Source organism: Stegostoma tigrinum, chromosome 37 (assembly GCF_030684315.1).
Source record: "Stegostoma tigrinum isolate sSteTig4 chromosome 37, sSteTig4.hap1, whole genome shotgun sequence".
Lineage (NCBI taxonomy): Eukaryota > Metazoa > Chordata > Chondrichthyes > Orectolobiformes > Stegostomatidae > Stegostoma > Stegostoma tigrinum.
The window spans coordinates 6,667,972-6,688,113 of NC_081390.1; the positions used below are offsets into that span (position 1 = coordinate 6,667,972).

At 44.7% G+C, this 20,142-nt stretch overlaps 1 protein-coding gene across 2 annotated transcripts; it reads right to left on the reverse strand.

The window, feature by feature from the left end:
• Positions 1–628: 628 nt before the first annotated feature.
• wnt8b (wingless-type MMTV integration site family, member 8b) lies at positions 629–18,049 on the reverse strand. Of its 2 annotated transcripts, XR_007250663.2 has the most exons (7): positions 17,856–18,049; positions 17,448–17,481; positions 14,380–14,518; positions 12,049–12,174; positions 11,813–11,955; positions 8,065–8,867; positions 629–717 (listed from the first exon to the last, which is right to left on the reverse strand). XR_007250663.2 is itself a non-coding variant. In XM_048563597.2 (6 exons), exons 1-6 carry the CDS (start codon positions 17,924–17,926, stop codon positions 8,304–8,306), a joined length of 1,077 nt encoding a protein of 358 aa, XP_048419554.1. In that variant the 5' UTR covers positions 17,927–18,049; the 3' UTR covers positions 4,748–8,303. The 2 variants fall into 2 exon arrangements, 1 of the variants encoding a protein (XP_048419554.1); XM_048563597.2 differs by lacking the exon at positions 629–717 and having other exon boundaries at positions 4,748–8,867.
• Positions 18,050–20,142: the final 2,093 nt, after the last annotated feature.

Sequence of the window (20,142 nt, forward strand, 5' to 3'; positions counted from 1 at the left end):
TTAATACTTGATGGGATAACATCGCGTCTCTTTCGGTTGAGTTTAATGATCGTGTGTGTTTTGAGGTTGTTTGCAAGCATTTGTTGATAAAGCCACTTGTTCGGGTATAATACTTGCACTAACTTCTATTCAGCGAACAGTGTGAGACTATGCAAATACCTTTCCCAAATCCTTTCAAGCAAGCAGCTCGTTGAAAGAGAGAGGAGATCACATTGTTCACCAGCTGCGGATTGGAAGCTGATTTAAGTCTCCAGTCATTGTCATGTCAATAAAGGGAGCCTTGATGAGTGAAAGAGCAGTGGCGCAGGGCAAGAAATGTGCGTGTCTCCTACATTTTCCCAAACTTTAAGGGGGAGATCTAAGGTAGCGTGGAAAAGGGATTTGCATGCAAAATGAAGCAAACGCAGGATACGTCTTGCCTGCTTGTTTAATGTTTAAATCCTCACAGAAGTTAATTAAACTTGCATTATACAGTAAAGCAACTCGAAATCGCACTAATGTTGAAGTATTCCATGGAGATTAAGGATGGTACAATGGGAATACAATTTGCATAGTACATGCTAATATGACCAATTAGATTGGGAGCTCCAGGGTCCGATGAGGAAACTGGAACCCAGTTCTCTGTAACCGGTGAGATAACAAGGTGTGGACCTGGATGAACACAGTAGGCCAAGCAGCATCAGAAGAGCAGGAAGGCTGGCGTTTCGGGCTTCGACCCTTCAGGAAAAAAAAAGAATCTCAGATTCTCCAGCATCTGCAGTTCCTCCTGTCTCTGTAAACGCTATTTGTTTAGATTGTTTTACACCCCTATTGACGGTCCTCCAACCTTCAACATATTTCGCTGCACTCTATTCCTTGACATCTCCCCCACCAAAACAAAAGGCAGGAACTGAGCGGGGAAAAGCAGAAGCAATAGTCCATTTGAAGCCATCTCCCGCAGGAGTGAATGTCATTAGTTGTGTCATTACGTGCAAAATTGCACTGGCAGGCCAGATGTCTGCCTTACAGGCGGCCCCGGGGTCTAATCTTTCTGAATTTACGAGGAGGAGACTCCCATGTGGGGGTTAGAAGAATCAGACTGAGCTGATAAGAGAGAGCCTTTTGGGTTTCACACGTCCCCAACCACTTCAGTGTGAGCGTGTACCGAGCCTGAAGTGTCCGCTCGGTGCTGCCGCCTGGCTCTGTGCATTCTCAGTCCAACGCCCGCTGTACGTAAACATTCCAGCCCCTATGTGCCCAGGTACTGCTAACCTGACCGGCTGCAGCATCTTTGGAGCTGGGCATTTGCACTGAACAAAGCCTCACACCCTAACTGGGGCTGGGATTTTCCTTCAGCGAGCCTGTCTCGGTGTCCGATAGATCATGAACTCGAAACAAACAGCAAACAAGAAACAGAATCTTGGTGAAAGGTCGGGGAAAGAGGCGGAATCAACGCAGAGATGGGTCCACCCTCTCTTACTGTTTCTCCGTTTGTTTTCAGATGACTGTCCGTACGGGCTGACGGGGGTGCGGGGGGGGGGCACTGTTGATAGCAGTCTTGAGATCTCACCCCATACAAACCGATCCGAGGAGGATCAATGTCCTGGAGGTAAGGTATAACATTGAGGGAGATGAGGCACTGGGAGTGGTCTTCTTGCTGACTGCCCTCTCCTCCTGTGTCCCCTCACCGAGGAACCCCACCCCCTCTCCCAGTCTGTCCCTCATGCCAGCTTCCTTCTTATTCATTCACGAGAATGAGGGGCACCACGGGCTGCATTTATCACCCCTGTATAATTGTCCCGGGAAGCGGGGGGGGGGGGGGGAGCTACGAATCAACCACATTGGCATCTGTGTTCAGGGCGTGTCTGTGAGCTCTTTTCTGTGCAGGTAAACACATATACCTCGGAACATCCAGAGTGTGAGAGTGGGGCTGGGGGTGGGGTGTTGCAGAACAGAGGAAAATCGTAATGCAAGGGAAAAGCCGAAAGAACCGCGGATGCTGGAAATCAGAAACATGAGCAGAAATTGCTGGAAAAGCTCAGCAGGTCTGGTAGCATCTGTGGAAAGAAATCAGAGTTAACGTTTCGGGTCGAGTGACTCTGAGGAAGTCTCACCAAAGGCTGAGAGACGTCTGATTTGATTTATTACTGTCACGTGTACCCAGGTAGAGTGAAAAGTTTTGTTTTGCGTGCAATATAGGCAGATCATACTACACAGAGCAGGTAGTGGAACGAGGAAGGTGCTCAGACAGCGAGATGAACACATTGGATTTGGGACTAACCAACATTAGTCTGGGGTCAACGCTATGGGCATTAAGGATTCAAATACCAACAGGGCAATTTATGGAGTTTAAATGTGATAAATGCAACGCTGAGAATCTCTCCGTCTCGGTCACAATGGGCGGAAATCGCCTTCCTCACCTGGCCTCATTTGACTCCGTCCCCCTCACGGTGCGACTGGTTGTAAGCTAGCCCCCTGAAATGGCCCAGCCACCAGTCAAGAGCAGTTAGGGATAAACACTTTGCCAGGGACACCCACACCGGCTGAATGGACCAAAATCGGATGGATAGCTCCATTTGAAAAACAGAGGAAAGTGGATGCGATTTTCATTCACTTCTGGCCGGGAACAAACAGAAAATGCTGGAGGAACTCAGCAGGTGCGGCAGCATCTGCGAACGGAGGAATAAAGTTAATATTTCGAGCCTAGTATGACTTATTCCGAGCTGCGTTCTTCTATCTCTCTCAATATGTGCCCAGCACGTGCCTATGGGCTCTTTCTGTGCAGTTAATTGTCTCTCTCACACACACACACACCGACGGAGCGTGTTCATCAGGAAATCCAGACTGAAAAAGTCACACCGCACTCCAAATGCTAATGCACAGACCCTGCCTGGCTTGCTGAGTTTCTCCAGCACTTTCTGTGTTTGTCTCAGATCTCCAGTATCCGCTTTTACTCCCGTTCTGATTATGAGCGGCCTGTCGGAGAGTGTGACGGCATGAGATTCAAGAACAACTTTCCAGAAGGAAATTGGATTTTAAAAATCGGAAAGGGAGTAATTGTAGGGAAGGGGAGCTGGGCGTGAGCAAATTGGGAGCGGGCAAAGGCTGATTGCTAACAGTCTATAGGTCCATTTTATTAATGTCGAAACAAAATCTCCACAGGCAGGTAGGAGTGATTGTAGGAACTGGGGCAAAAAACTGGAAACATCCGTTTTTGTTTGTTGTTCGTTAATATTTTGAATCAGACAGAAATATTGTTGCATCAGAGATGTGCATTTAAAGAAAATGTACTTAAAATAAAATGCACTTACAATAAAACGTACATAAAATATTCTTGGAATATACCTGAAACAAGGCGCACTTAAATACAGTTTGATGGATTAGGAAACGTCCCAATTGGGGCGACGGGGGTAAAACAGAAATGTACCGAAGCATTTTTACAGCTGGATTTAAAATTCTATCCCGAGGAAGTGTTTGAAACGGGAAAATTATGAATAAACCCGCCCGAGAAAATGAGTTGAACTCAGTGCGGCCAGTGACTAAATCCGAATTTTTTCTATCGAAAGAAGGGGTGTGTGCGTGAGAGAGAGAGACAGTTTTGATTCACCCGAAAAGAGGTTATTTCCTGGGGAATTAATCCTGAATTAACGGGACGGCGGTCATTATTAACGGGTGAAGGAAATACATTTGAAATATAATCCACAGCAAAGCCGAAAGTTTTAGTTTAGGGACTTCGAAAACTATCTTCTCTTCGTTCAGTATAACTTGACGTTTCTGTGGCTGGAAGTGGGTGTGTTGGAGACAGTATATTCCGGCCTGAACTCTTTACACTTGCATCCCTTTTGCGAGCATTGGCTAGTTAGGTACTTATTACAACTGCAAAACCCTTAAGTCAAACTGCAAAAGGAGCGATCCCAGTCAAAAGCATGCAGTCATAAATCTCTTCCAACTGCATTTATTTTAAAACTCACACCTCCGATATTTAAATTGAATTGGACAACATACCGAGAACGGAATTCAATTTCATGCCCCAATGTAAAATGAAATGTACTGAAATTGCGTGAAACTTCTCAAAAGTATCACAATGTGCGGTAATATAAATGTTCAACATGGAGTAAATTACAACTGCTTTCGGCATGATAAAAATGTTTGTGTAGATACATTATGTGTTCATGTCTGTCAGTGTAGATTTTTAAAATAGATGTGTGTATATGTAAATATAAAATGTTTGTCCCTGCGTGAAAAAAAACGCTTGGGAGAATATGCACAGCGATCATAAAGTCTTTGTGCAACGTTAACATATATAAACTGTATATTACTATAAACTCTATAAAATCCCATTTCACTACCTTCTCCAAAGCTAACGGCGCTAGTGCTGTGTAAGTGATTTTTAAAACTATCTCAGTTTCTGAAACTAGTTACAAACGGCGGCAGGGAAAACGAAAGGGCAACTTTTGAAAAAAAAAGAGTTCTGAATCACAAAAAGACGTTGAGAATTCCAAATGCGCCAAACCTTATGAATTATACTTTCATGTCCCGTTTGGATTTTGTTTCTATCATGTGCACACGCTCAAGTTGTGATGCTGCCTGATCCGCTGTGGTTTTCAGCATTTGTTGTTTTCAGTTCAGATTCCAGCATCTGTAATAATTTTCTCCTCCTAAATTATTACACCGCTAAGTAGCCCAAAATACTTTATAAACACCTTGGGAGGAAACAACCTCGTTACAACAAAAAAAATGACGAGTGCTCATAATCGAATTACTCCAGTAAGTAATGCCACCACAGTCAGTACTGTGACATTATTTTGAAAGTACGGGTTTTAATGGCGATGGTTTTAAGTAACATTGGATAACTTAAAGAGCTGATATTAACGATTTAGTATGTTCCTGAATTCAATTTGTCTTGCTTTATTGGGAAATACAAACAAAATGAAGATTACAATTGGATTTAGATAATTGACCTGCTGGTTTAGCGAGAGCCGCCGTTAGATAACTATAAACGGGAAAACCACGGTCCATCAACTCAAATATTCCGCGCCAACAACTTCTCTTACATTACACTGTTAAAATTTACAGAAGGACCGGAGCGAAAGATTGAGGAGACCAGGTCATGTGTTCCAAAAGGAAACAAGAATCTAAATTATCTTTTGAGTTTCAAAACAGCACAACGTCTATACATTACAACAACAAAACTAACGTCGAGAATCGAAAGGATTTCAGAACGTCAAAAGTCTGGATAACGGTGCAATAAATTAACCTTGTACAAAGTGCTTCATGTTCCTGGACATTATACAACAATTAAATAGCCCTTTACTGTTGGAGGGGGAGGAACCTCCGCTTATTAATGTTGTCAGACACAGGATAACATCTACAGATAACCCACCCTTTAACTTGCATCGTGCTCCCGGTTCCATTTTAACACCGCCGGGCGGATCACTCGGAGTTGTACGTTTGAGATTCTGTCTGAAGAGTGTGATCTGTAACTATCCATCATCTGGACGGGTGGAAGTCAGGTTTAAGCCCTTAGAACCCCAATGTCACATCTAATGATAGCGCTCTTATGGCGCAGTGGTAGCGTCTCTGCCTCTGAGCTAGGAGGCCCGAGTTCAGACCAGAATGCACTGTCTCGAAAAAAAGTTGATTAGAAATGACTTATAACATACCAGCTGATTTGTAGCTCAATGCTATTGACCTGTCTTTGCTTTCTGTCCCATGGTGACATTAGCCAACAAAAATGCATCAAAATCTATTCATCAGTCTGACAGCTGCATTGTGCTGTTCCGATCTGAGCTGCTGTACATAATTTCCAAGCAGCCTGTTCAGATTGCTGTAACACACCTCTGAAGCTGGTGGGACTTGAACCCATGACTCCTAGCCCTGAGCTATGGACGCTACCACTACACCACTCCTAACCCATTCAACTGGAGACCCCCCCTCCTGATTGACTGCAGGTTCATGTAAGTTGAAATTCAGTTCCCTTGTTATCCAACAATTTCACCCACCCCGAGCACAGACAGAAAGCTCTCTGCCCCTGTGCCCATCCCATCCCCCCTTTTCTTCATACAGCATGTGGGTATAGTAGTGGCTTCTCCCAGACAACACATGGTTGTGGCTGGGGTTCCAGTGAAAACTGGGATAGAGAGTTGAATCAAGAACAGAGAATGCTGAAGAAACTCAGCAGGTCTGGCAGCATCTGTGTAGACAGGAACAGAGTTAACAATTCGAGTCCAGTGTGACTCTTCTTCATTCTTGTCTCTAACCCTCTCTTTCTCTCTGCATGGACACTGCCAGACCTGCTGAGCTTCTCGACTGCTTATTGAAGATTGCCAGCATCTGCTCTATTTTATTTTTTGGGGACAGAAATTATTAGCCAAGGGCGTGAATTAAAACCAAGGGGCTTCAGATGAAGTTTAATCAATGTCACGGCCAGAGCAAGTTGTGGAATATGTTTGAGGGGCTGAATGGCTGATTTATACTCCTGGGTGTCCTTTGTGCTTTTTTTAAATGAGAACAACTAAGTTCCTTTTTGCAACTGTTCACTTCATGCCCTATTACCAGGTCTGCATTCTCTCACTACTTCAATCCTACCAATGGGAAAAAAAACAAATAAGAATGACCTCCAGTGAATGCCCTTTAGTGAAGGACATATGCTGCCCTCACTGGGCCAATGGCTGTTTACTGCTGTGAAAACCCCTTCTAGTTGACTAAACAAAAGAAATCTGTCGTCCTTACTCAGTCCGGCCTACATGTGATTGCAGACCCACAGCCATGTGGCTGACTTTTGAGTGCCCTCTGAAATGGCATAGCAAGCCCCTCAGTTCAAGAGAAATTAGGGATGGGCATTAAACACTGGCATTGCCAAGAATGTCCCTATCCCATAAAGGGATACAGTACTTAAAAACAGAATGGTCAACAGAGAAGAAACCTCTTCAGAATGGCATTCATGCTGCCTTGCAAGATGCCTTTCTGAATCGGGGCCCTGCCTGGAGTGGAAGCTCAATCTGATGGGTAGTGGGGGCATGTCCTCAGTGTGTCTTGGTGACAGGAAGCATCATCCATTCCTATGACATGCCAGGATATTACAGGCACATTCATCACTCTAATCAGTTTAACGGTTGGGCATTTTGTGAGAATTGTACCACTCCCTGGCCCAGCTGAGTCTAATTCCTGCATTCTGTGAATTCTGGAACAATGAGACAATTCCGAGATTCTCAAAATGCATTGTCCACCCAGTGATGCTGTAGCACATAATGATTTCAGACAGCAGCCTCCAAAATACTGCTTCAAGACAGAAGAGTGCAAATTCCTCTGATCCACTTTATCATTCGGGGACATCAGAGGGACCCACATATTTTATTTGACGAGACTGACACAATTTCAGTTGGTGTATTGCTGGAGAGAGATTCAACAGACACTTTGACCTTGATGGATCACATTCACCACTGCAATACTATGCCCTATGTCCACAGTAGGTGGCACTGGCAGAGGACTTGGGCAAAAATCATGCTCCCTTGCCTGGACTGCTGGGTGGCATTTTGATTTAACAGGGTTAGACTTTCCAGAAGAACACTTCAATGGCAGCAGTGCACTTTGCCATGTTCTGGGGGCTTTGTGCATACTTTTGACGAGGGAAATAAACCTGAAGAGCTATGAACAGGGATTAGACAAGCTGAAGTTATTTTCCTTTGAGCAGAGGAGGCCGGCAGCAGACCTAATTGAGGTGTACAAAGTTACATGGGGCATCAATTGGGGTGGATAAGAAGGGACTTTTCCCCTCTGTAGAGTGATCAATAAACTTGGGTACAGATTTAAGGTGAAGGACAATAAGGGATTTAATGTAGAATTTTTTCATCCAGAGCGTGGGGAGTGTCTGGAACTTCCTGACTGAAAGAGCGATACAGGCAGGACCCATCACAACATTTAACAAGTCACAGAGTTATACAACATTGAAACAGGCCCTTTGGCCTTACTCATCCATGCCAACCAGTATTTAGATGATCACTTGAAATGCCACTTTACTCTTGGTCTGAAATGCAGGCTCCCATAAACCCAGAACATCAGCAGTAACTGTACTGTGATACTTACAGGTTGCTGGTCTCTGAGGGGTGGTGATAGTTTGCAACATTTCAAAAACGAGAGGAATAATGTTATATTGACTGAAAGCAATCTGTCCAACTTCTCAAAGGGAACACAGCGCCTCTTTTTTTAAAAAACATCTACTTCTCACTTTGCTAACGCCGGCCAATTTGAGACCAAAGGAGGGTCGGCCCTGTTGTTTAATCGTCTTTGTTTGCATTGTCACTGGTCAGTTCGAGAGAATGGCCTTAGTGCCTCAGTCCAAGCCTCCCTTCCTTCCTCTTGGAGGCGCTCTCGTTCCGGAATCTCTTGTCCTTTCTGACGCAGTAGTATTTGGTGATGGTTTTCCGGCATTGTTCACACTTGACGGCGCAACACCAGTGGAATTTGCAGTTGCAGCTGCTCATCATCTGGGCTCGCCTCTCGCCCACGGCCAGGCCACAGTCCCCGCACAGCCTCTTGCAGCTTCGCTTCTCCCACTTGCTGAGCAGCTTCCCCTTCCTCACGCACTCCCTGCCTTCCGTTCCCTGCAGCCCCAGGGTCTTGTTCTCCAGGCAGTAGTCAGGCGAGTCCTCCAGGTGCACCAGCTCCTTCTTGGAGATGGAGCTGAAGGTCTCGGCGATCGCTCCTCTGCTGGCCGCGCTGTTGCCTGCTCCTTTCAGCAGGTCAATCTTCAGCGCCGTGTGATACTTCTCCTTCAGGTAGTTGCCCACCTCTCGGAATTCAGGGAGCTGCAGCCAACAGGTCTGTGTCGTACAGCTCCCAGATACGCCGTGACACTTACAGGTTCGCTTCATTGTGCCTTTGACTGCCTGAGCAACAAAAGTGTTACATTTTACCCTCTGCTCAGTAAATGCATTTTATGTATATTGTAGAAACAGGGCCGTGATATTATCGCCAGACGATTATGCCAGAGACCCGTGTCATGTTCTGGGACCTAGGTCCGAATCTGGCCACTGCAGATGTTCGAAACACGCCACAGCAAATGGTGGAGGTTGAATTAAATGAGAATGTGGAATTAAGAATCATTAAACCATTATCGATTATGGAAAAAAAGTCCATCACTAATGCCCATGCGGGAAGGAAACTGCCATCCTTACCTGGTCTGGCCTACATGTGACTCCAGACCCACAGCAATGTGGTTGAGTCTTAACTGCCCTCTGGGCAATTAGGGAATGGGCAAGATCTTATCTTTTCATCAGATTTTTAAATATGCGTTTATATAGCACATTTCATTACCTCAGTACATCTTACAGCCACTGAAGAGTTTTAAAAATGCAAACCACTATTAGAATTGTTCCTGTAATTTTACGCACTATCACTGTCAACGCTATCAGTTACTGCCCCGTCTCTAATTGCCCTTGAAAGTGGTAAGAACCACCAACCTTACTGTAGATGTGGAGTCACCTGTAGGCCAGACCAGGTAAAAATGACAGATTTCCTTTCCGAAGGGCATGTCAAACTAGACGGGTTTTTAAAATAATAAATTATTGTTTCCGGGTCATCATGACTGAGATTAGCTTTGCACACACTGCGATGTTAGTACTTTTGATTCGGTTGATTCCAGACAGACAAGCATATTTCAACTCTCACTTTCAGATGCCGTACTAAGTACTTAGTCCAGTTGAAGAGAATGATTTGACAGAATATTTGAAATTTCAGCACTATTAATCCAGAGCTTTTCTCCAAATTTAAATGATATTTCAGTTCATCAGGAGTTATTAATAGTTAGAACAGAACTGGAAAATGTAACTATCGTTCATAGAAACATTAATTTTTTATTATATTATGAAGTTGAATGTTACTACTATCCTCAGATGAATGCAGAACTAAAATAAAGATTAAAGTGCTATTCAAAAGCTGTTTGGATTTTTTTCAGACTTTTTGTTAGAGTTGACGGTGGATTCCTAGTTTTGATTAGCAATTTGCTATCAAATGTAAGCCAGATGTTTGTTATTGAGACAGGCACAGGATGTAAACTTTAATGACAAAACTATGAATCAAATGTGGACATTTTCACGTGTACGAGCAAAATACTTCCTGATCATGATCCATTGTACACACAAAAGAAAGACTGATTACAATTTTTCTGAGAAAAATTAACAAGAAATTGTTAATCCTACTTGCTCATGGGATGCAGGTGTCACTTGAATTTGATATCCATCCCTAATTCTCTTTGAGAAAGTGGTCGTGAGCTGCCTTCTTGACCTATGCAGTTTATGTGGTATAAGTACTACACTCACAGTGCTTTTTGGAGGGGAATTCCAGGCTTTTAACCAAGCAATGCAAAAGACCAGTGTTATAGTTCCAAGTCAGATCTTGTATCACTTGGAGGAAAATTTGCAGGTGTTGTGTGTTCCTATATATCTGCTAACCTTGGTCCTACTGGATGATGGAGGTCATGGGTGTGGAGGGTGCTGACAGAGTAGCCTTGGTGAGTTAATGTAGTATATATTGTAGGTGATACCCAGAACGGACTTTCTACATTAGTGGTGGAGCAATGCAATGGGAGCTTACTGAATATATGTGAGGGAAGGATGAGGATGGGAAGAGATCGGGAACTTGTTAATGTAAACAGGTAGGAAAACACCCTTTTTCAATATAATGAATAATTTGAAATACTGATCTACTGAGTCCAACCCAATTCTGCATGTGTCTGAAGCAATTGTACTTTGATTGAATAATACGTTTAGATAATAGTTGGAAAGTGCAAAATTGGCTAAATACTAAAATTGGATAAATGCTGTTCCAATAAATGCTATATAAGGCTAGCTGGATAAACTGACAGCCAGGCAATGCACAGATCAAACACAATTGTTTAGAATTTAGACTCTTTTTTGTATTGCTGTCAATTAATTCAATCCATTGTTCATTGCAATCACTGGCACACTAGTTGTTGTTCTATAATTCCAAAGATTGGACATTAAGCTCAAATACAAAGCATTTTAAGGAAAGAAATGCATATACAGATTGCAACATCATTTAGTTTTGCGTTGATGAATTGGCAAATACATAGACCACTTTCAAGGCTAATTATAAACAAAGATTATTGTGCTGTTGATCATTTTTGCCTTGCACTCATCAGGACAGACTCACAAGAGTACCTAATCTTAAGAGGAACAACAACATATGAGGCATCAGAAAATGATGCTGATTGGTTGACAAATTGACTCTATGCGGTCAAGGTATTACCCCGTGGAATGCAGGAAATGGCCTTCCCCGAAGCTATTTGTTTAGTTGAGAGAGGTGCAGTTTTTTTCTGCTGGCAAAGGACAGGGCCCTGCATAGGAATATTGCAGAATCACAGAATTATTACCATGCAAAAGGAGGCATTTGGCATTTCATGCCTGCACCCATTCTCTGAAGAAGCTATTCTCCACCATTGTCCATCCTTTTCCCAGTTACCTTGCATGTTGTTCATCTTCAAATCTCAGTCCGAGTGCATTTAGAATGCATCTTTTGGACATGGTTTCAACACAGTCTCAGGCAAAGCCTTCCAGCCCCTAACTATTTGCAGTGTGATAAAGTTTTTCTTTTCTTAAATCCATTTAAATCTGTGTCTGCTGGTTATTAGACATTGGCAACTTCTAGCATGTGGAAGTGAGGCAACATTGAACAGAGCCAATCTTGAACTGCTTGTTTGGTGGTGGAACATTTTTACGACCCTCTGTGTGATTTTGTTCCTAACTGTGATTTTAAGAGTGTGTTTATGCGGCAGGGGGCGGGGATGGTGGGAGTAAAGATGTGTGAATTTTACCTTCCTGCCGGCCTCGTTGTTGTGCAGATTCATGGCGGCTCTGGCGTCCTGGCCAGTCTCCAATGCGTCGACAAACTGTTTGGAAATCGTCTCACCGAAGCCCACGTTGTCACTGCAGCCTCCCCACAGCCAGCCCTGTCCTCCTACATCAAGCACACGGTTATTAGCACCATCAAGTGCTGCCCGAACACAGCTTCTCCCTTGACCCATGCCAAATATTGGTGTCCAACTCTTACCTGGTTGCCCATTCTGTGAATCATCGCAGCCACAGTTGTCAAAATCGCCCAGACTGCAGTTTCTGGTCAGTGTGTACATTACACCCGCCGAGCTGATAGCATGGACGAAAGCAGCCTCTCGATTTGCTAGTAGTGGACAGAGGAATTCTCTTGTTATAATTCACTTATTGCCCCAATAGAGAACAGCAATGTGCTGCCACAGAGGCTTAAGATGCAATGCAGGGATGTGTATTGGTCTCTAGGCCATGGTGAGATGGGAACTCAGTATTGGGCGATGACGAAAGGGATTTGGAGTAAAAGTGGGCAGCTGTAGAATGGGACGTTGGTGAAAACAAATGGACCTCAATGAAAACGGTGATGGAGAACCACACAACCAGGGGAAGGATGTAAAGAGGGGTCAGTATAAGGGGCTTCTATACAGATAAACTCTGAAAGAAACAGAGTGTCTTTTTGGGGCTAAAAAGTCAAACAATTTGGAAAATAAACAGAGAGAGAAACTTTTTGGAGAAAAGTGTCAAGAGAAATGGCTCAATTTAAGACGCAAATTAGTCATGATTTAACAGATTGGCAGGAGTCTTGAGGGGCTGACTGGCTCCAAGTGGAAGCACACAAGAACACAGAGAAGGGAGAAAGTGATGCTCATGTACAGAGGGGAAAGATAGACATTTAGAGGGAGGGGCAGACTTACAGCTTGAGGACAAGGGGCAGAGCTGGACAATAGATTCTACACTATTATACAACAGGCAGAGAGAGAGAGAGAGAGAGAGACAGGGAGCTACATGGTGGGTGTAAAGACGTAAAGTAGACAGAGAAAGAAAAGCAGTTTGAGACTTGAAAAAAAAATGCACCCAAAGAGTACTGGAAACTCTCTACTGTCTAAAATCACTGCCGAGCTTTGGAGTACAAATACAATGCAGATATATTGGAGTCAGAAGCAGAAATCCTATTTGATGTGGAGGAGAAGTTGCTTTGTAGAACACAATCTCCAGTGCTCTCCCTTTACTCTACTCAATGTTTGCAGTTTGTTTAATACCAGAGATCTACCACCTGCAGCCTTGGGTTTTCCAGTGCAAGTGTCCATGGTTTGCTTCCGGACTCTGTGCTGTTGTGTTTAATGACAGAACAATAAAGGAGACATGAGGAAAAACTAATTTTGTCTGGAGGATGGCTGGGGTCTGAAATTTGCTGCCCAGTTTTGGTGGCGAGGGCAGAAACTTTCAACTTATTCAATAAAGCGAGGAGGTGTCTTGTGGAAATGTCACTGGTCTGGTCATCCTGAACACCCACCTGAGGTTCTAGGAGCATGGGCTCAAATCTCACCATGGCTAATGGTATCATTTGAATTCAGAAAACAGCTAGTCGAAGAATGACCGTGTTTAAAAACCCATTCAGTTTCAGAAAGCAGAATGTTTGTTTTCCTCCCACAGGAGACTCTTAATTGACCAGAATCAGAGATAATAAATGCTGGCCCAGCCTGTAACACCCACAGCACAAGAAGCAATGGAAAGATCTATGTATAACCTGCAGAGCTAAGGACCAGCTGCGAGGAATGAGAGGCAGAGATAGCAGGAACTGCAGATGCTGGAGAATCTGAGATAACAAGGTGTAGAGGTGGATGAACACAGCAGGCCAAGCAGCATCATGGGAACAGGAATGCTGACATTTTGGGTCTAGACCCTTCTTCCCCGAAATGTCATCCTTCCTGCTCCTCTGATGCTGCTTGGCCTGCTGTGTTCATCCAGCTCTACACCTTGTTATCCAGGAATGAGAGGCAAATGGGCTGAATGGCCTCTTTCTATATCGCTAAGGTTCTGCTCATGCTCTCAAAGTGGAGTGACTGGTAATAGTATGGACATGTTTTTTAAATCATTCATGCATTGAGGGCACTGGTGGCTAGGTAGCATTTATTGCCCATCTTTAATAACAGGGAAGAGTCAACCACATTGCTGTGGGTCTGGAGTCACATGTAGGCCAGACTAGGTAAGGAAGGAACTATCCTTCCCAAAAAGACATTAGTGAACCAGCTGGACTTTTTCTTGACAACAGATTCATTGTCATCATTAGATTCTAATTCCAGAATTTTATGTTGTTTTTGAATTCAAATTCCACCATCAGCCATGGTAGGATTCAAACCCAGGTTCCCAGAACATTACCTGGGTCCCTGGATTAATACCACTAGGCTATTGCCTCCCCAGGGCATGTCTGGAGGTGTAGTGAATGGGTGTGTGCGCAGACAGAGAGGTTGGTTGTATATACCCTGACAATGCTAACAGTGCTGCCATGAGGTTGAAGGAGGTCCCTACCCCCATCCCTCCCAGGGCCGTCTCTTACCGCTCCGCAGGCCGCTATGTGTGGATAACTGCAGCGCTCTCTCCGGGCAGTTCCAGCGGTCCCAAGCAAATTGATGCTTGCATTCTTCAATGCCACTCTGGGCACCAGCTGCCACACTGCCAGAGTAGATCAGGTAGGCCTGGGGCAAGGAAACAGTTCATCAGAGACTGGGTAATAACCACCTCCCCACCAGCTCCCTGCAACAGGAGAGAACCAGCAAACTCAGGAGCGGGGATGAAACCAAGCACTCAGTAACCATCAGCCTGGACTCAATCCTAACCTGAAACCAGAAACGTGGGATGCTGGAATGAACAGAGAAAAACGTGGAGGAGCTCAGCAGTGTGCATCTGTGAAAAAGAGAGAGAAACAGAGCGAATATTTTGACTTGAGAATACAAAACTCTTAAAACTTAACTGTTCTGGTCTCCCACAGACACTGTAGACGTACATTCTTTATGTGTTAATGGGTGGCGCAGTGGCTAGTAATGTGGCCTCACGGTGCCAATGGGCCAGGGTCAATTCCCCCTGCCCACTCCCCCACCCCCTCTCCTGACTGTCCTTGTGGAGTTTGTGCATTCTTCCCGTGTCTGTGTGGGTTTCCTCTGGGTGCTCTGGTTTCCTCCCATGGTCCATGTGCAGGTTAGGTGGATTGCCATGGGGAAATACAGGGATAGGGTTCTGGGTGGACCTGAAATGCCTGATTCCACACTGCAGGGATTCTATCATTCTAATCTTTTGGGGAGGAATCTCGAAACTGCAGAATGACTATTGCCCTGCGAGCAGGATATGTACACCAAATGAAGTTCAAATTTTTTAAAATCTATAAAATTCTAACAGCATCAGACAGGGTGAACACATAAACGAGGTTACCAATGTCTGGAGTGTCAAGAACCAGGGCTCACAGTCTAATGAGATGTAGTAGGCAATTTCAGACTGAGCAAAGGAGAAATTTCTTCACCCAGAGAGTGGGGAGGCTGTGGAACTCACTGTTAGAGAAAGCACTTGAGGCCAAATCATTGAATGTTTTCAAACAGGGAGATAGATATAGCTCTCAGGGCGAAAGCGATCAAAGGCTATGGGTAGAAGGCAGGAACAGGATGGTCAGCCATGAATGTATTGAATGGTGTAGCAGGTTCAAAGGGCCGAATAGCCTACTCCTGCTCCTATTTTCTGTAACAAAAACAAATAGCTGGAGAAGCTCAGCAGGTCTATCAGCATCTACAGAGAGAGAAAGTATAGTTAATGTTTCGGGTTCAGTGAACACCCAGTGTTTGAATGTCGCTCTGATTCGCTTTCACTCAGTTCAGAGAGCAACCACCGTCTCCCTCAGCCCCCCGCTCTCTCTCAGGAGGACACATTCCCACTGTCTCCTGGAGCAGGAGGGATGGCGGGTTTGTTCTTTTTAAAATTATACAGCCCCGCATTCCTGAAGGGGCCGGAGGCATCAGTCCATCGGGACAATGATAAACCTCAACCCACATCCTGTAAAGTAGGAGATTCCCGGGTCTCCAGAAATGGACACAGGATAAGAGTTGAGTTCCAGCCCCGAGATGGGGGAGAGTGGGTTGAACATCGGGATAACTTTGCAAGCGAAAATTTAGACTTTAAACTACGTTTCTCACCACATCCCACACCAAACTGAAATCAGTCCAGATATCCTTGTCGCCTGACCAGCTTTTAATTAAAGACCACCGTCATGGTGCAGAAAATCCCCGTTCCCTCTGATTTCTCTCCATAGATGCTGCCAGACCTGCTGAGCTTCTCCAGCAATTTCTGTTTTTACCCACATTAGCCCTACCTTTCCGCACCAGGCCATCAATTTTCTGTCTGTCTCTCTGTCTCTCCACAGACCACTGAGTTTCTCCAGCACTTTCTGCCTTCTATTCCGAATTACCAGCCTCCACGGTATTGAGCTTTGGTACCAGTTTCCGAAGGTACCTTTTTAATTCTTTATACAAATGTTGACATTTCCAAAATGCGCAGCGTTTTAGTATTTTAACTTTGCGCATCCCAGTGTTTGCATCTCGTTCATAAAGGCTCATTAATTCTCCGTTATGTCACACTATCTTTCGTGTTCCACCAGACACCACATTTCCACATCTCTCTCACATCCTCTTTTCGGTATATAATCCTCTCACTTCAATATTATTTCGTCCTGGAGCCGTTCTACATTGGAGAATTCCACAAACGTACAGCCCTCTGGACGAAGAGATTCTTCCTCATCTCAATCCTGAAAGGTTTGCCTCATATTCTGAATCAACGATCCTATATTCAAGTTTCTTCCAGCCAGGGGAAATTTGCCAACATCTACCCAGTCCATCCACTCTTACTACAAAACTGTACCAGTGGGACCGCCACTCGTTCTATCTGTAGATCTCTTCAGTTCTAGACTTTGAAATGCAGCGTTTTGGACTTTGTCGTTTAAATCCAACCGAGGGAGAGGGGACTCTGAGAATGTGGGCAGGGAACTGGGGGGGGCGGGGGCTTGATTTGGTGGTGGAGAAAACTAGAAGTTTACAAGTTTAAAACTAATCTCAGCAGCGAGATCCTGATCATTTTATCCGCCGCAGTCTACAGGTTGCTAACTGGAATTTTTCAGGCTCTAGTCAGCCTCACGATTAGGGAAACGGCTCGCCATGTGATTCCAAACGATCCCGTCCCTTAAAAACGGAATTCAACCCGGGTCAGGAACAGGAGCTAGAAAGTGGTGAGATGGTCTTAAAATCTCCAACATTATTACTGCAGACCCTAAAAACACACACACACACACACGTACAGACACAGAGACACACGCACACACATACAGAGACACACACATACATACAAACACACACACACACACACACACACACAGACACACACACACACACACACACACACACACACAGGCAGGCACACGCAGACAGACAGACACACACAAACATACAGAAGGAGATATAGGAGAGCCCCCCCTCCTTTAAAATACCCTCTGAATCTTCAAGCATTCACCAGGAACACAAGCCTAAATCCATGCCATTATCATTTATCAATGAGAGGATGATCAAAATAAAAAAACATGCACTTTCTTACCTTGGGACCGGTCATGAGGAAATTATTCACTGACCTGGAACAAGAAGAGTCAAACGATTAAGTTGTAGAAAACTGCCAAGTTTGCCCCTTCGAAAATATATGGGGTATTTTTGTGTGTGGGGGGTGGGGGTGTGAGGAGACTTTCTCAAATCCCTCCAAGGGCCTCAGATAAGATAATATCCCCAGCTCAGTCTCCCACTCAGTGCTGGTCTGAGCATTTAAAGCGATAAAGCTTTGATGCGACCCATCGCGTTATGGAGAGGGACAGGAGTGGGGGAAAGGGCGGAGTGGGTGTGGAAGCTCCCAGGCATTTTTGCAGGAACAGGCTGGAGAGCAGGCGACGGGGAAGGAAGCCAGAGGTAGGCTGGATGGAGAGAAACGCAGGGTCTTCCCAAAGGCTTCACTTACCAGGGGTGGCACAGCTTGAGGTAGATGTTGAGGATAAAGAGTGAGGGCAGCCAGACCTGGGTAACGATCATCCCGAGAATCCCAGCAAGGACAGTGATCGCAGCTGAACTGGCAATAAGTGGGGAGCGCTAGCGGGTTCCTCTCTGAGGGACAGGGCTCACTGAAGACCGATCTGTTGTGTAAGGTTAACACGTGTGAAGGAGTGATGTGAATTGTAGATTTCTCTCATCCCAGCATCAGATTAGCTACTTAATTACTGATCTTCCTTCTGTACCAAGGCTCAGCCAATCAGAACTGAAGTGGGATGGTTGGAGGGTTTGGGGGTGGGGGGTGGCGGTGGTGGCTGGTTTAGTGAATTGATCAAACACAAACTCCGGGCTTTCAACCATTGGGAAAACAGCAAGGCTGAGAGAGAAAGAGACAACTGACCAGAGAGAGAGAGAGAGAGAGAGAGAGAGAGAAAATGCTGCAAGGAGACTGACAGAGCAAATGGGGAACAGGGTGAATCAGGGCGAACACAAACAGAGGTGTAGAAGAGAGAAAGAGGGAGGTAAAGACAGAGACATAGAAGCAGAGAGAGATTCTGAAAGTTAAGTATAAACACAAATTAGAGTGGCCATTTGGCCCCTCAATTCGCTGTACCATTCAATCAGAATGTGGTTGATTTGCTTGTGATCTTAACACTACTTTCCTAAGCTCCCCCCAACCCCTTGAATCCCTTATCTACCAAAAGTCTCTAATTCAGCCTTGAATAACATCACTGAGCCAGCCTCTCCGCAGCTCTCTGGCAAAAGGAATTCTACAGGCAAACAACCCTGAGAGAGGAAGACAAAGAAATCTTCTCTTTGCCTAAAAATGACACCTCTTTTACTCCATAAGGGCAACTGAAAGAGTAGAGGGCTAAAAAGACACAGAGAGAGTTACAGTTAGTGAGTACCAGAAAAGTAATAAAAGATACAAGATTATAAAATGGAAGGAAGGATGTCAACCGCGTGAGAAGGCAAAAACAAACGTAAGTGTAAAAAGAAAGGAAGTGACAGAGATATTGATGAAAAGATAGACAACATTATTCTGTAGCTATCTGTGATATTGGTGAAATTTGGACTGTTCGTGCTCAGATCGATGTTATCCTGCAACCTGACAAGCAGATTAACTGTGGTATGGTGGCCCACTGATTCGCTCTGGTGCCTTGCAATGCCAGGAACCCTTGGGCAACTGTGTGCGTGTGTGTATGTGTGCGTGTCTGTGTATGTGTGTGTGTGTGTGCATGCGTGTGTGTATGTGTGTGTGTGTATGCGTGTGTGTGTGTGTGAGGCATTTGCACATTCTCCCAGTTTGTGTGAGCTTCCTCTGGGTGCTCTGATTTCCTCCCAGTCCAAAAGGATGCAGGTTAGGTAGATTAGCCATGGGAAATTGGATAGGGGGTAGGCCTAGTGGGGTGCTCTTCAAAGGGTCAGTGTGGAGTCACAGGGCTAAATGGCCTGCTTCCACACTGTAGGGGTTCTATGATTCAAAGGCAGTTGGTGTATGCTAAGAGGACTTGGTTCAATCCTGTCATAACCTCCCAACTGCCACCAACATTCCCTGCAATGATTTATAACTCTAGAACAAATCAGCACCTGACTCTGCATGTATCACCCACTTCCTGTAGATCTGAAGTTTAAGCTGATCGTTAGAGACACACAACGAAGAAGAAGGGGATGGGGCACATAGGATTTCGAAACAGAGTAGGCCATTCAGCTCTTTGAGCCGGCTATTCAATATGATCATGTTTAAGCTGGTTATAGCCTCAACTGCACTTTCCTGTTGCATCCCTTCCATAACTCTTGATTCCCGTGTTTAACAAGAAAAAGTCTAACTCAGCCTTGGATGGATTCAATTTCTCAGCCTCCACTGCTTTCCATTACTTTTTCTTTCACAGGATATGGGCGTTTCCAGTTGGCCCAGCATTTCAAGTCCATCCTTAATTGCCTTTGGGAAGGTGGTGGTGAGCTGTCTTGGGGTGTAGGGACACCCACAGTGCTGTTAAGACATGAGTTCTTGGATTTTGAATCCCACAGACTAAGGACTGTCTTGAAAAGAATAAATTCCCCGCTTCACCATCTTAAAAGATTCAGGAAGAGACCAGTGATCAAAAATGGTGGACCATCTCTGGATGAGGTGATCAAGCAGTTAGAATTAATGAGTGTTTGAGTGCCTTTGTGAGAAAAGGTTAGAGGACCTGTTTGTGGTAAGTATACATAAAAAGTGCTGGAGAAACTCATCAGACAGTATATGCGGTGAGAGA

Coding starts and splice junctions, on each gene's coding strand:
- wnt8b (XM_048563597.2), bottom strand. CDS start 17,926: ATGATCGTTACCCAGGTCTGGCTGCCCTCACTCTTTATCCTCAACATC. Junction 17,482..17,855: donor CTCAAGCTGTGCCACCCCTG/GTAAGTGAAGCC, acceptor TTCTTGTTCCAG/GTCAGTGAATAATTTCCTCA. Junction 14,519..17,447: donor TCCTCATGACCGGTCCCAAG/GTAAGAAAGTGC, acceptor TCCTTGCCCCAG/GCCTACCTGATCTACTCTGG.